This window comes from Pinus tabuliformis, chromosome 5_1 (genome assembly GCF_031772625.1).
Source record: "Pinus tabuliformis cultivar Carrire ecotype Pingquan chromosome 5_1, CPIR1, whole genome shotgun sequence".
Lineage (NCBI taxonomy): Eukaryota > Viridiplantae > Streptophyta > Pinopsida > Pinales > Pinaceae > Pinus > Pinus tabuliformis.
Genome location: NC_142305.1, coordinates 125,328,984 through 125,346,580, shown reverse-complemented (window position 1 = coordinate 125,346,580; position 17,597 = coordinate 125,328,984). Strand labels below are relative to the sequence as shown.

Sequence of the window (17,597 nt, the reverse complement as noted above, 5' to 3'; positions counted from 1 at the left end):
AGAACCATGTATGGTACTGAAGCAAAGAAACATTCCAAGAGGTCTGAGTGCATGGATAACTTTTACAAATGAGAATATTGCACCAAAGATTGCATGAGTACGCAAACTAGTGTTTTTGTTGGGTAGCACTGTCTGCAATTCCAGCCCCTAGAAAGAGGTGAAAATGAGAGTGCAGGCAACCCTTTTCTGGAACTCTTATCAATTCTAATCTCTTTACTCTATTCTAGACATCTGAAGCAACTCTATCTTCTAACAATGACCTACTTAACCACACCACAAAATCTAACTCAACAAACTGCGTTTCAAATGCATGTAAAGAAAACCATATTGCTGAAAGGAAAGATATCGATACAAAAGGAGGAGGCCCTAGGCTCTCAGGTTGGGCCCAACCCCGAGAGCTATGGCTCGTTTAGAAACTCAGAGCTAAGATCAAATCTGACTGCTTCTCATTAAAAAATAATAATCATAAGTCAAGAGGTATGCCAATGATGGCTACAAAAGAGCAAAAACAGAGCTGGCAGCTCGTAGTGCAGAATGTGCAACAGTTTTTCAAAAGTCCTTTTCGAAGGCTGAAGCCTTATCATTTATACATCACGAGGCCCCAAGCTGGCCTCCTAAATCTATGGGACTTGGCTGACCAAACTGGGAGTGAACAGCTGCTTCCACAAAATCTGTTTGGATGCCTTCTAGATCCGGTTGTGGTGGCTTTTGGAGCTCGGAGTTGGGGGTGAAGATCCCGAGGAAGGCTATTTAATGCCGTGGACAACCCTCCTACGAATCCTCAACCCCATCTTGACTATCTCCTAGCCCTTATCTGCTCGGTTTTGCTCCAACATGTGTCAAAAAACCTGAAATGAGCACGTGTTAGCCACCTAGGAATAGTGACTGCCCTTATTCGTACAAATGACATAAACATACTAAAAAATTGATGCATAAGTTATGAAAGATGAAGGATTGAGCAAGGGTAGTTAGGCCAAATGAGCCCAATATGTTACCAAATTTGGGGCTCATCAAAGACAAAGGAGATAGCCAGGTTTCCAAAAGAAAATTCTTTTTAGAAGGTGAGGAACCCACTGAGGAAAAAAATGGAGTAAGGAGGGAAAGTTTTCCATATCCGTGGAATGAGGTAAGCTACCAACTGATCAAATACATTTCGTGTGAGGGTAGGTATAGTGTGGTCTATGGCTATCATTTTAGGATCCTTGAAGAATTGAGATTTGGAGCAGAAGCACCCCCTCACCAAAGGCTCAACATACCATACTTCCTACTTCAATCACTCATAGACTCAAGCACCAAAGTGAAGGAGGGAAATTCCCAACAGTTATCTCACCATGGGTTAATTAAGATCCTTATAGAAGGTGCCCTCCAGAACCTTAGAACTCCTATAACATGCTTAGTTTTCAGAGACATACCAGTAGAGGATGACATCAAAGGTCTCACTTATGATGTTAGTCCTACTTTTAGTGAAGAGGAAGTAAAGCAAGAAGAGGAAGATATTGAAGGAGATGAGGATGAGATGGATGAAGAAGGAGATGACACAGAGGAACATGATGAAGATGAAGAGGAATAGGGAGAAGATAAGGAGGATGATGAAGAAATAGAGGAGGATGTTAAGGAAGAAACTGATAGAGATGATGAATATCTAGAAGAAGGAGAAGATAGGAAGGACATAGAGGAAGAAGGCAATCGAAAAGAGGGGACAGAAAACAAGGAGGAGTCACCTAGGGTGTCTCTAGAAACCACTCAGAGAGAGGCAACAACTGCCCTTACTGCTCTTAGCACCCTAATCAAGAAAAAAGGAAAAAGGCAGAGGCAGACCCCCTTATATTTCATGACAAGAAAAAGCACAAGAATAAGACAGGGAAAACCCCAAGCATTAACCAAAATTCCTATTGTGATTCAAGACTCCCCTACACAAAAAGAGGAAATTCCTTCCCCTGAGTCCCATATCACCTATGTGAGGAGGCATACTACTAGATCAACTTCATCCAAGGGAAAGGAAATCCTACAGGATACACAGAAAAATCTACAGGAAGCAAAAAAAGTCCTACATGATACTATGCTGAATCTACAGGAGGCACAAAAATTGGAAAAGAAGGTAGGTGAGCAACAAGAAACTAAAGAAGAGGACATAGAGACAAAATAACCTAGCCCCCAACCTAACCTGGACTCCTATTACCATTTTATTGAGGGAGGCATGGTCATACCTCAAAAGTTTGCCATCCCACTATTCTTCGAGCTAGAGAAGGAGAGGGCTAGAACTCACCAATGGATGCAGATCGACAAATCAAAGGGGGTGGAAGAAAATGGGCACATGGAAGAGAAACTCAAGGAGATGGGCAGAGAGCTAAGTGGCTTAAGGGACAGAGAAGCAATATTGAGAAAGCAACTAGAGATAGAAAATGCATGGTTGAGGGGACAACTATAGGAAAGAGAGAATCAGTTGGCATGTATGGCCAGTCTCTCTTTGGAAGCAATGCAATGTAGGATTCTAGCTAAATCCTATGCTCTCTACCTCAAAGAACAATGGCTGTAGTTTCAGATTAAGACCCTAGCACAGAGAGGCACCATGCCATTTCAGGACTACAGGCAGTTTATTGATCTTTGTGATCAAAGTACACTAGAAGATAGGGCCAAAATGGTTGAGTTTTATTTGCACAACATGGCCCTCACAGAAATGAATGTATGGGACCCTAATGCTAAGCTAGGAGATCTACAATTAATGGATTTTTAATCATGGATGAACCATGAGGAATCAAGGGATGCAGACATGAAAAGGATATTGGCAAGAGAGTAAATTGAACCTCTTCTGATCAGAGCTGAACAATCAAATCCCATGGCCCTCATCAGTACCCATAATTTTATTGCAAATGATCCTTAGCTGGCACCTAGATATCTTGCTCCCCAAGAGCAAGCAATTTCACATTTTGAGGACACATTCAGGTTGCTAGGAGATGATAGTATACATGCTTTCCTGAGGAGATGGACCACATTGCCATACAGATTAAAGATAAGAGAATATCACTCTCCTCAAATGTTGAAAGAGGAACTCAACATGACACCTATGTATATGCAATCTGTGCAAAGGTTGAAGGTCAATTGGATAGGCCTAAAACTCAATCCACCATTACTCTTAGGGATGCTAGAAGAGAGAAAAGAAGAAGAAGAAAAGAGGCAATGAGAGGAGGTAGAAAAGTAAGCAGGCTTCTATGAACAAGAAGAGGAGACGACAACAGAGGCATGGGATGTGAGAGAGGGGCATGGGATGTGAGAGAGGCCACTAGAGCCATGAAGGATATGGATATTGATTAAGTTGCTCAGAGGATGAGAAACACTTTCAGTAGGGGGTGATGATGAGCCTCATAATTGGGTAATTATATGGGCCTTAATTCACCTCCTACCTTAGTCAAACCAGCTTTCCTCATAACTTATTACATGTTTTTTATTATATTTTATTTATGAGGTGAGTTAGAGTTGCATATTATACTTTGTGGACTAATATGCATTGAATGCAGGATTAAAGGAGAAAATCAAGGAATTTTGGCAAAGACTAAGGTCAAAACTCAAATGGGACAAGGGAGATAGATTGTAGGAGGTAAATCATCCTCATTTACTACTCCTCCATTCATCACATCAGCTCGGAGTGCAAACATCCAAATCATGAGGACTAGAAGGCAGTCGAGCAAGTGAGAGACAAAGCACCAGTTTATCTCGAGTTTGGGAGTTGAGCCTCCCTAATTTTAAGGAAGTTGTTGGGGACTTCAAATGTATAAGTAGAGAGGCCTAGGACCTCAGTAGGATTTGGATTTTTATTGTAAAACTCTAAGCTATTTTTGAGCTGCAATACTTGTGAAAGTTCTCTTGATGTAATTTGTTGTTTTGGTAATAAGAATGAGTTTTGTTTTGAGCCAGCACTGAGTTTACTCAAAGGGCTGAAGCTCTTGGGTTAGGGCCCAACCCTAGTAGCCAAGGCTATTCTTTATTTTACATGTATGTTTAGTGTAGATTCATAGCTTCATTGTTAATTTGCTTTTTAGATGCATCTCCATTACAAGTAGTGTAGCTTAGATTGGTTATTTAATAGTTTGCTTCCATTTGTTCCTTACTTCAAGTAGCAGGTTAGTAAGGAGAAAAAGGATCACCACAAGGTTGTTAGCAGGTGTCTCAGCTTCATTTCCTCCCTTTGGGACCATGACTTGAGGAAGGGACCTTTAAGTAGCCCCAAAAACACAGATTTCTAGTTCTTTTATGAGCTTTGGAGTTTGTTGTCTTTAATTTAGTATTTAGTTAGTTTTTCAAGGTAGATTTCATTATAATGTTTTTCATCTCCATTTCTGCAGAAGATCTCACTCATGCTTTCATTCCTTTCAACAACTTTCTTCATGCATAGGATAGATAGTTGATTCATTAATTCTGATTTTCTAGATTATGACAGTGTATCTTGTTGCATAGATTTTTGGGAAGACACACATGTTTTATGAAGAGCAGGTGCTTCATGAGGAGACTAAGAATTCATATCCAGAAGCCACCTTCCACTTCATCCACCTCAGCGATCTCTTGTTTTCACCATCACCTTCACTAGTTTTCCATCATTTTTCATAGAAATTCTCCCAAGCACATTGAACGAATCTAGCCATCTATTATCTTGGATATTGACTCGTGAGTAATCCCATACCTTCTACCACTCCATTCCACCCATCACACACCTTTCTTAAGCCTCCCATCACCTCCAATACCTCACATTTAGCTCTTGTCTGTATCCTGTAGGTTCCCTGTAATTCCTACAGATCATCCTGTAGGTTTCTAGTACATCCTGTAGATTTTCCTTAAACAACCTGTTTTGAAGCTGAATTGATGGAAAACATATAGGAAGTCACAAAAAACCTCCCAGGGGTCCTACACACCATCCAACCATTTCATAACCCTTCCAGCCATCCTCAAACATCCTTAATTCACCTGCCACATCCACAAGAACAATTAATTTTCATACTTGATTTTGCATAAAAAGACCTTAAAAGAAAATACAGATTTAATTTAGTCTCTTCACTTGCACATTAGTTTTTTTAGATGCTTCTTAGTTCTACAACTTAGATGGTAGAATTTGTTTCATGTTGATTTAGCATTTCTACCTAGCATAGCTTCTTAAATGGTTAAATAGGGAATGGTGTGATTTAGCATTACATGTCGACCTTCTCCATTATTGCAATAGTGTAACTCTTTTAGAAGTAGAGTTACCTTTCTTCCATAAAAGAATCGAGCTTCTTTTGACTCCATAGAAGTCTGGCTTGGAACCCTAGTGGTCTCTCGCCAGCTGAACAGTGACAACCGGTAGGACCATCAATTTTACTTGTGCATACAACACTGTCACCTCCATGTTTGTATGAACCCCGGGTTAATAAGTAAACCTGGTAGCCCAGGATTTGCAGCGTCCTTGCTGCAATACTGGCACTCACAAGGGAGGAATTTGTCCAATCCTTAGTTGTGACTATTATAAAATCTCAAGGAAAGTAACTTGTAAATTATTTGGATAATGTTTGGTAGATATGTTTTTGCATGTCCATTAATATTTAAAACTCACCATCCTCTAGAATAACCAAAAGAGTGGAAGTTTTAAGAGTTCTAATAATCTTATATGGATGCCTCGACTATCTACTAGGGAAATAAAATTAGTAGAAAAATCAAACAACACAACAATGTAAGTGGGATTTTGATATTTTATTATTTGGATTAGTTTTTGGCTCTGCAAATAGTCATGGCATTTGTTGTATAATTGTTGCTACTAAAATTGTGTTGAAGAAATTAGGGAGAAACTTGTTGTTCCTAGGTTTCAAAGGAAGATCATGACCAACCTTTTCGCCATTGATAGTTTTAGGCTAAGTAAGGTGAATATATTGGCCAATGTATGAAAGGATACCAAAGTTGTGAAGGGTATTTCATTTTCTAGCTAGTCAAAAATGCATTATATAACCAAGAAATATTTTCAATTAAGCCTATATGTCATGATGTCCAAGGTTAGTTTTGAATAAAGAAACAATTATTCTTAGTCTCTTGACCAGTTCTTTGATACACAACCTTTATTTCAAGTAGAGAAGGGGAAATACAGTTTCATGGTTATGTTCATAAATGATATAAACCTCCAAATTATTCAATAGACACTCCGTTATCTTTCCTACATTTTGAGCAAAATATCGACAATTCCACTTTGCTTCCTCCTGCTCCTTTTTAACCTATAAGTACCAAATTATGAGATGAATAGACTAAAGATGTTAGTTTTCAATTTTTACAACAAAGTACCAATTTTAGGATGAATAGCTCCTCCCCTTGATGAACCTGGTAATTTTAGAAGCAACATGTCAAGAATATTTCCCATGTTATGGAGTTACACATGAGTATCTCTTGCATAAATCACAATTTCTATAAGAACTCAAGAAATATCCTCCCCCCCATTAAGTTTAAAAGGTTGAAGCAATAGTCTCTTATACACTTGATCAAGATAGTCTACAAATTGTATTGGTCCAAATTTATTTTTTTGGACCTTTATATATTGTACTAAAATCATTCTGCATAGTCTTCCAACCTTTCATCTTCTTTTGGAGCCATCTTAAAATTTTGTTTGCAAAGGTTTGTTTCCTTGTTTTAGTCCAAATACTTCTCATAGATTCTCACTTCATATCATCCCATGTGTGGATGATTTATCCACCAAGTCCCATGAACCAAAGGATTGCTATGTTCTTGAGTGTTGTTGGAAAGAATTTCAATTTTTGGGAATTTGTAATATAATCATGACCTCTACATAAGACATAAACTCAATGAGGATGATTTCTATATGCTCCCTAAACAAACCATTGAAGTTGTGAAGTGATGAAGAAGAAATATTTTCATGGTTGACTCATGTTGAGGGTCTCTAATTAGAAATTCAAAGGTGATATTTTCATGATAATCAAAACTAGATCCTTCTTCCTCCACCATGATCATAAGTAATGGGTCCACAACAAGTGGTGTTTCAGGTGTTTTTATTCTCAAGAGGAAATTGATCTTGCAAAACGTTTTGGATCGTTAACTATATTTTTCTTAGAATCAAAATTTGATTCTTGTTGGAAACCAAGTAGGTCCTCCACTATTACAAATCCTTCAGTCAGAGGATTTATCTACTTACATTGCAAAATTAGTTTCTACTATAGTTTCAAGGACAAGACCCATTTGTTGATTTAATCACTTTGTGTCTTTGAACCTTCTCCTAGTTATCTGAACCATGAGATTCATCTTGAATAGATATTTGTGTATAGCATGAAGAACAAATATCACTAACGATTTTCCGCGTGGTTTCCATGTTGGTGAAGTGAGAGCATTATAATTCCTTCTTTTATGAATCAACTCAAAATCAATGTTAATTCTATGCTTAATTTTGCCAAAAAAATATCGTCAAATTCTTCTAAAATATATGTATTTAAAAATTAAATTTATCTTTTTAAATATTAAACTTTTAAAATTAACATATTTTAAATGTTTAAAAAGAATGATAACACACTTTAATATTTGAACATAAATTGTTTATGATATAACAAAAAATAATTACACATATAATCTTCTTCTATGTAAAGGATTAGAAATAGTACTTTTGTTCAAAAAAAAGTTAAGATGAATGAGAAACTAACTCAATCATATAAATTGAAAAGGGGATAGACTTCAAAACACTTATTCCATAATACTTCTCACATTTCCTAGACTGAAAAAATCATAAAAATTAACAACATTATAACTTTATTTTATATCATTATTATTACTATTTATATTAAAAATAATTAATATGTGAGTTATATATATATATATATATATATATATATATATATATATATATATATATATAATTTAAATTAATTAGTTTAAATAAAAGGAGAAGAAATATGTTATTTTTAAGATAAATCTTATTTTTTAATATGCTTTTATTATTATTATTATTATTTGGAATATTTAGTGGATATTCAATCTCTATTTCGCCCCTAATAAAAATTAATGATTAAATGCGAGTATGGGGTGACTTTCGAGGAAGGTGGGGCCATGGGGTTTTCACCGCCCCACCAGGCTAGCACGTCGTGGGATGTGGAACCACACCCTCAGCAAGTGTAACATAGTATGAGCAAATGTATAACGTTAACGATATTGATGAGATCAAAGGATATGGGTTAATAAAGTTTGAGGACATACATATTGGAAGCAAGGTGGTCATCATGGCCTACTTTGATATGCTAAACCACTAGTACATCAATGCATTTGCAAGAGAAGAATAGGTATTATGAACCATGGGGGAGCAAGGCTTTGTAGGTGAAAGGAAAAGGTTATCTCGAGGCTCAGAGGCAAACGACCAAGAATTTTACTCCTTCGTTGTGGGGTACACCTACCTCCAGTGTTTTCAGCTGAAAAAAGTGGTCGAGGTGGATATTGGGGGCCACCCACCTATTCCACTTGGAACACCACTATTGTACCATTATTTCTTTTAGTTTCCATAATTGTAGCACAATTTACTATTTTTGGCAGTTTTTTGGGTCATGAACTTCCGGAACAGTTTTGAGGCCCTAAATGACGATTTTTTGGAAAATGGGCAAACATGAGACTTCAATTGACTATTTCAGTCAAAATTTATAGTCCCCAAATAGATATTTCTAACGATGTATCATGCACATCAAACAAAGATCATATGCCAAAGTTATAACCCCGGGAAGTTGATGTCCCAATTTACCCCAACGAGGCCCATAGTTTTAGTGCTTCATTTCATAGGGTTAGGTTTTTGGATGTTTAGGGTTTTCCATTATTTCTCAATAATAAATAAGCCTTCAATCCTAATTATAACATGGTTCAGAGGCATGTAGCTGCCACATCTCTTCTCAGAGGTAAGCTACCATTGTCAAAGCTCGTTTATTTCCATTCTGTATGTAATGAAGTTTTATTTCTTTTGCATATTTATTTTTATGTTTATATCTGTATTCTATTGCATTCTTGCATAGTCTTCATGAGAAAGGCAAGGTTATTTTCCTATCCCAGGCCAAAGAATTTGATCAAACTCCATCTAGTAAGGAGTGGCATGATATTGGTGACTTTCTTGCTAGCAACTACTAACAGGGGACTATTGTTACTTTTTCCTCCTCTTCCTTAGCTCATTAGGAGAGCTACACCATGCGTTTACCAGGTGGCAATTCTCTTCAACTCTGGCTCTTTCATTTTGGGTTTATTAGTTGGGTTGTTGTTCAAAAAATTCCTCATGTTTTGTTTCCTTTTCCTACTTGAGAAACTATGAATTTTGGTGGTTTTAGCTAACTTATTCAATTTTGGGCAAGTGGTTGTTTGCAAAGCCTATGGAGGTTGGGAGGGCCCTCGGATTATTTTGGTGTATAATGGAAGGACCTCTTGTTGAACCAACACTCAGAGATGTATTCAGTTAAAATTTTTGCAAGCTTAGTCACTTGGTGTAATTACCTTTAGGGGCCACAGGGGCTTCATCATTTCTTCATTTCTGTATATCAATCTCAAGTAGGGTAGTGGGGGATCTTTCACTTCTAACTTAAAGCTCTCGGCTTCGATCAACATTTCTACTAGCAAAGTGGTTTTCATGTGGACAAGTGCAAGGGAGTAGATGGCATCTAGGTTGCAATGGACATCTTGGGCATAGGGCACCCTGCCAAAGAGGCTTCCACATGGATAATACCTCAACCCGAGCCCCTTGTTTACTTTGACTACCATCGTTTGCAATGGATCTGTGTGGATAAATCTAATTCTTCTCAACCGAACCTATGGCATTCTTGTATGTCCATAGATAATGTGTTAATCATGCCTTGCCAAATAGTCTACCTATTATGAAGAGTGAGCCCACAAAGTGAACACTGGGTTACACCAACAAATTGAAGGTTTTGCAGCAAGATATCAATAACACACCCCATCCCATGTTCACGAAAAACTATCTAGGTCAGCGGAGGAAGCTTTTTCTCATCATTCTTGTCAAATGAGGGTCGAATGGGTTAATTGGATTCTTGACACAAGATAAATGAAAGGGAGATGAAATCACTATGTGCACACATTCAAATTATATTGGCAAATGAAATTTCTCCTCGGGAGGACACTCTTGGATTGTTATGAATCCTGAATGGATCTGCTCAAAACAGTGGATCATATTCATGGACACATTAGGCACTATGATAGTAGATTCAATAGCATGAACAATAGGTTGGCGAGGATCGAACACCATCTAGGCATTCCCTTGACAACACCCAACAAATACAGCCAATCCATTCCCTATGACAAGCTCACTCAGACTCTCACCCTCCTATTTGACTTTGGTTTTTAATTATAGTCCTCGAACATGTTTTTCTTGAGACTAAATAAGCCAATACCTATCTATATCTCTTAGTTCTATTAGTGTTTAATTGTTTTTTTTATCTCTTAAAAAGTCCATTTTTAATCATGGTCCAATCTCCCTCTCACATACTAGTAAAACTAAATAAAAACCATAATATAATCTTATAATTTTTAATAATTAATGAAATTTCCCAAAAACAATTTATGATTAAATTAAATGTCTAAAATCACTATTCCAAAATATTATTTTATTCCCATCAAACAAGGCTATCCATAAAAACTCCAAAAATCAGTCTATCCATCGAAACAGGAAAAAGAATTATAAAAAAAAATAAAAAAATCAATCGAAATGTGTGTGGCAGCAATGCAACTCATTATCCCAAACACAACACCACTCGTCTTTTACGACACTCTACCGCATCTTCTCTTCGACTCTCCCTTCTAGAGGTATGCTATTTGACGCAAACGAATTGTTCCAAGATACTCTGTAATTGACATCCCCATTGATATTTATTTGTACAGAGCCTTCAAGCCTGACAGCCATTGTTTGTATCTGATTCCAGGCCTTGAGCTTATCCGTTTCTCAGTTCAGTTTTGGAGCCCGTCATATTATACTTACTATGGTTTGGAACGAAGCTGCGACAGTGCTACACAAAGTCCAACATCTGGAGAAGCCACCGTTCATCTTCACTGTATTAATCGCATCTTTTATAGGACTCGCCGCCTTCCTTTATCTCATTACCAACCGTGGAACTAGGGCTTTACGAGGAATTCCGCCCGGCACCTTTGGATGGCCTTTGATCGGCGAGACATTAGAATTTCTGGGATGCCAGAGGAGGGGAAGTCCTCAGGATTTCTTTCGCTGTCGAACACAGCAGTATGGAAACGTTTTCACCACTTCCCTTATTGGCCACCCGACTGTGGTATTCTATAGCCCCCAAGGCAACCGCTTCTTGTTCTCCAACGAGAACAAATTAGTGGTCAATTCATGGCCCAGCTCCGTGGGAAATCTCTTCCGAAGTTCTCTAATTACAGCCGTTGGAGACGATGCGAAGAGGTTGAGGAGAATCCTGATGACGTTCCTGAGGCCGGAAGCCCTTCAGAAATTTGTAGGGCGAGTGGACTCATTGACAAAAACTCACCTGGCCGAGTACTGGATTGGTAAAGATGAGGTGACAGCTTTACCTTTATTGAAACGTTACACTTTCTCTCTCGCTTGTGACTTGTTTGCCAGCATAAACAATCCTGACGAACAATCCAAGCTTTGGCATCATTTTGTGGTTTTTGTAAAAGGAGTAATGCAGATTCCAATAGATCTACCCGGCACGCGATATAACAAAGCTAAGCACGCAGCTAATGCCATTCGTCAGCAACTCGGCAGCAATATTAATGAGAGGAAATATGCATTGGAGGTGGGAAAGGCTTCTCCAGAGCAAGATCTGTTGTCTTTCCTGCTCTCTAATGTTGACGAGCAGGGTGCTTCTCTCACAGACGACGAGATTCAGGACAATTTTCTTCTGCTATTATATGCAGGTCATGACACCAGCAGTTCTACTTTGACGATGGTACTTAAATTTTTGGCGGAGAACCCTCAGTGCTATGAAGAAGTACTAAAAGGTACGCCCCGTCAAGTAATTATCCTCTAATATTAGAATTCGAGATCGAGATATCGGAACATCTATTCTGTTTTGCGGCAGGAGAAGTCCCTTATCTGGGAGTGGAGTACTTATTTAGGGGTGTTATGTTAGAGAATAAGTAGGGTAAGAATTCTTTAGATATTTATCAACAAACTCTTAAGACTTCTGTTGAAAAAGTAGATGGGTATTTCTGATAATGTCCATGTTCCCTTAACCAGCAGGCTGAAGACGACTTAGCTTAAGTGGGTGCATATTTAAGTTTATTTCATTTTCTTAAAAACAACTATATTATTTGGTATCCAAATTACAGACCCTTTAGGAGATGCAGTTTTCTTAAACTCACAAGTTTCATTTTATATTTCCAGAGCAACTGGATATAGCAAGTTCAAAGAAGGGAGGACAACTTCTAGAATGGGAGGACCTCCAGAGGATGAAGTATTCGTGGAGAGTTGGACAGGAAGCGCTTAGACTGTACCCTGCTGCTCAAGGAAGTTTTCGCAAGGCCATCAAGGACTTCACATATGAGGGATTCACAATCCCTAAGGGATGGAAGGTGAGCCCCTGCCTGAAATCCTTGTTTCAGTGTCTTATTGAGATAAGCGCATAACTATTTTACTATTATTGGCTATTATGTGCAGTTGCATTGGACTGCCGATTCGACCCACCGGAAATCCGAGTATTTCAGCAACCCGGAGAAATTCGATCCATCAAGATTTGAGGGAGTGGGACCTCCTCCCTACACGTTTGTCCCGTTTGGAGGTGGCCCGCGAATGTGCCCGGGTAATGAGTTTGCACGAATGGAAATACTTGTTTTTCTCCATAATATTGCGAAGAATTTCAAGTGGAATTTAGTGAATCCTAGTGAGAAAGTGATTATCGACCCTATGCCTGAGCCTGTCAATGGACTGCCCATAAAACTAGTCCCACACTAATAAGCGAAGCCTTACCTTCCTTACAATTTCTTATGAAGTTACCTTTCCATTACAATGTTAAGCTGCTGTTGTAGTATTTTTCATGCCGCATTATCTTCCGTTGGAATGCTTCTGTAAACATTTTATATGGATATCATATTCTTATTCTTATTTTGTAAACTTAAATATAATAGTTACTCATAGTTACTCTTTAACCTGGTAAACGGTGTGCTTGGAGTTGTGTTTGGATGCCTTTTTAGTCATTCTTCTTTAAAATTTTGGAATTATGAATAAATTTTATAAATATGTTTTAAGTTATCATTTTCCAAAGTTTAATTTAAAATGAAAGAGAATACAAAGTTTAATTTAAAAAGGAAAAGAATAAAATATAGTTTGGTAATATATCTATAATCATAATCATGTACACATCAAATTGACTAACAACTTAAGAAATGTAAACTCGATTTGAAACGCTGAGAAATTTTAACAAAATATTATCACAACCACAAGCTTGTAATCTTATCTATCTATATATTTTTCTGTTAAAACCTTGATATTGAAAGTCCATTTAAGAAATGTGTTTTATTTTATCATTTGGCGAGCATAATTTGAATTGAAATATAATTTTTATATTAATATTTATTATACCTTTAATATATATTTATCTATGTTTATATATATATATATATTACCATATCATAATACCATATTTGTGTATCATTTACCTTGAGGTTCTCATATGCCTCTTCTATCTTTGTGAACCCGTCTCGCACTTCAGCATTCTTGGCCTTCAATGAACCCATCTCTAAAGCAAATTCCTCCATCTTGTCCAATACTTTGTCCATAAAAATTGTCCAGACATCCCTACTAGATTCCTTCATTACTTGAGGTTCCTCCACGCAGTCAACCATTAGTTCTGCTTGTGATCTTGTCAGCACCATACACAACTTTGTTCAACTTTGACCCTGTAATTTGTCCCTGTCGAACTTTTTCAACTTCAATCGAAGCCCTGCGGAACTGTTGCGAATTGGCAGTTGTAGTTTTCACTTCAATCAACTCGACTCACCCTGAATCAAGCATCGATACCAATATGCTAAATGGAAGCATGCGCAAACAAAGAAGGAAGTCAAGGACATTGATGCTACAAGAGATCAAGGTTTGCAGGAAATCTTGAAATTGCAGAAAGCTCTTAATGATAGTCAAAATGAGAGTTGTTTTGAAGAAAGAAGTTGGGCATGGACCGATTGGAGGAGCTGCGTACGTGAAAGTCAAGGAACCTGATTCTTATGATGGGATGAGGAGTGCCAAAGCACTTGGCAATTTCTTATGGGATATGGAGAAATACTTGGAGCACTTGGGCATACCTGATGATGAAGCCAAGGTCAAGGTAGTTGCTCAATTCCTTACTAAGGATGCTAAGATGTGGTGGAGACAGAAGTTGGATCAGATTGCTAATGGTGATGCTAATGACATCTCTACTTGGTATGATTATGAAGTAGTATTGGGAATGGAGATGCTAGACCTGAGATTCAGGAGGAGAGTGAGGAAGAATATATGAAGAGATTGGAGGAGGAAGATCCAGATAGGTGAATTGAGCTATTGGCCGAGGATGAGGGAGAGCTTTTAGCCTCCACATCCTTCCTCTCTTCTTAAACTAGCATGGGGATGAGGCTCATTGTTTGTTGCTCATGGCAGTGAGTCCTCTATACTTATGAGAAGACACTTGGGGTGAGATGGACACGATTGACAACAGAATGTGAAGATGATAATGATGATGTAGGGAGCATGAATTCTTGTGGAGGCGATTTTACGGTTGCATTAGCTACCCAACTAGTCACCATCACAAGGGGATCTAGCACATGATTTTCTTGCAGAGTTTGGTAGATTGGTAGCATGGAGCAGGTCATGGGTGGAACTATCTAGGTGCCCACACTTATGGATATGTCTTAGCAATGGAGATTGCTGGGATGATGTTATCGAGAGAGACAACATTTTCAGAGTGGTGGACGATGTCAGGCCCACAGGTTGAATCGGGCGCACTCATGTGCGATGAGTGCTTGTATTAACCGAGTCAGGCATAGTGCAACGACGGGAAGACATTGGGTTAAAGGCGACCGAGTTGTGATGAGCGCGCCCATGTGCGATGGTTGCCCATACTACCCAACTAGGGTTGACGTGCGATGAGGAGAACGCATTGGATGAACATGTTGGTTAAAGGCAACGAGCGGGCGTGCACCCATAACGGGCGAACGAGATGACCGAGCATCAGGTGAGACATGCGATGAAGTTGTGCGACGACGGTTTGGTGCGTCGAGCGAGTGGGAAACCGACCCGAGCAACCTGCAACGGTGAAGTGTGACATGTTAAAGTGTTGGCCAAGTGTGCGATGGAGGAGGTCGAGTTTATATGAGGCCGCCTTGAGCATATGGGCAAGTTGATGTGTTGGTGGTGGGCCGACATGACATTTGCGACGGGCTGACCCACACTTGGAGTGAAGGGTCACGGCCCTTGGGCATGTTACAATGAAGTAACATGAGTATAAATAAGAAGTGTGTGGAAGGAATTTGGACATCCAACGAACATATCAACATAGAAGAGTGAATTAGGAAGAAGGCGAACAAGGAAATAGGCGGAAGGGAATTTGTAGGGCCAAATTTTGCCGAAGAGAAAGTCAGGATTTTTGGGCGGAAGATGTAGGCAACTCACGGACGAGCAAATGTATTGTAGGGAGGCGAGCACAGAGTTGCAGGCCTGACCTGACGGGTGACCTGACTTGATGGGCGACCCAACCCAGCGAGCGACCTGACCCGGTAGGCGACTCAACCTGAGGGCGTTGCAGGGCGCAAGGGGAGATTGCATATCTGATCTGGCGAGCGACCTAATCTGGTAGACGACACGATCTAGTGAGCGACTCGAGTTAAAGGAGGGTGTGGAAGTTGTGCAGGCAGATGACCCGAGGGCGAGTGACCTGTGTTGTAGGTGCGATGGTGATAGACTCGACCCGAGAGGAAATGGTGTGACAGTGTTAAGGAATGTGTATGTGTCGAAAGTGGAGTAGAAGCGTGCAGCAATGCGGTGAAGGTGTAGGGTGTGGGTAGGTTGATACGATGGGCAATGGTAGATCGAAATTCGAGTGGACTATGCACGACACGACTTGGTATTTATGCAAGCATGATTTGTATTGGAAGAGTGTTGGCCATGTTTGTTGGTAGCACGACACTTTGTAATTTTATGTACAATTGAATTACAAAACTTGTGCTTATTATTGATATTGGGCAGACTTTAGTTTATGGGAGTTTCCACTCCCATTGAATATTGTGCTGAATGTTTATCCATTGTGCTTCATTATAATTGATGAAGTATAATTGAAGTTTATTTCCACTGCGTTATAACACTTGAAGAATTGGAAAATTTACTAAGTGTTTGGTTAGGCATAGTCTGCACATTTAAGTATTGGTGAAATGAAAAATTGTGGCGGTGTCACACCTGGCTATGAGTGGTTGAAAGATTACCACTGGGAAAGGGGAGTGATAGTTGGTATCATAGCCTTGATCAGAGTCTATTTAAATAATAGGACTCCAACAAAGAGCCTTGATATTAAGACTCCATTTGAGGCCTTTTATGGCTTTAAGCCTATAGTTAGTCATTTAAGAGTATTTGGGTCAAAATCTTTTTCACATATTCCTAAGGAGGATAGGAAGAAATTAGATTTTAAGGCCATAAAATGCATATTTGTAGGGTATTGTTCTAAGTTTAAAGCATACAAACTATTTAATCCATCTACTCACATGGTGTTTGCAAGTAGAGAATGTTATATTCCATGAGCAGGTTGATGAAGGGAACATAGACAAAGGCTATGAGGAGTGGGACATGCCTTTCCTGATTGAAGACAACAATGAGGAAATTAAAGACATCCATGTGCAATAGTAGTAAAAAGAAGAATAAAGTGGTGCAGGTACAGTCAACAATATGAGTCCACTAAGGAGGGAGCAAGACAAATTTGAGGCAATTTGGTTGAGGAACTTCTCCATGATGCTGGAGAAGAAAAAAATTATGTTGCGTTAATCAGATGTGACAGCCAAAGCTCAATCAAGCTGGAAAACAACCCTGTGTTTCACAAAAACAAAAAACTTATTGACACTCAGTTTCACTTTGTTAGGGAGAAGGTTCAGTCTAAAGAAATTTTTATTGAATATTGTAATACTTGTGATAATGCAACATATATTTTTACCAAGCCCCTTTAAAGAATTAAATTTCAAATGTTTAGGGAGATGTTAGGAGTACAAGTGAACCCTTTCTCCATTAAGGGGGAGAGTTGAAAATAATGGAGAATATTGTATTATTGGACAGAGTTTGTTTCTCAGTTGTACGTATGTCATAGATTAGGAATAGTTCCTATTTTATAGGAGTCAATTCTAATCTCCCTAAAATGATGTAAAATTATATATTTCTAATTTTATGATTAATTTAATAGAGTTTTCTCTGCTTGGGTAGTCTCAAGGTGTAGCTTTCTCACCTGTGAGCTGCTAGTTATAGAGTATAAGTTTCAGCTCGATTTTTTTAACATGGTATCAAAGTTGGTCAGCCTTAGTGGTTGAATTAAGTGCCTTAGTGGCTTAATTGAGAGCCTTAGAGGCTAGAGTGCCTTAGTGGCAAATTTGATGGCCTTAGTGGCTAGAGTGCCTTAGTGGAAAATTCAAGG

At 38.7% G+C, this 17,597-nt stretch overlaps 1 protein-coding gene across 1 annotated transcript; it reads left to right on the top strand.

Annotated features, from left to right (window-relative positions):
* Positions 1–10,909: 10,909 nt before the first annotated feature.
* LOC149163737 (cytochrome P450 716B2-like) lies at positions 10,910–13,100 on the top strand. Its single transcript, XM_089431837.1, has 3 exons — positions 10,910–11,964; positions 12,350–12,537; positions 12,623–13,100. Exons 1-3 carry the CDS (start codon positions 10,968–10,970, stop codon positions 12,914–12,916), a joined length of 1,479 nt encoding a protein of 492 aa, XP_089287963.1. The 5' UTR covers positions 10,910–10,967; the 3' UTR covers positions 12,917–13,100.
* The last annotated feature ends 4,497 nt before the right edge of the window (positions 13,101–17,597 follow it).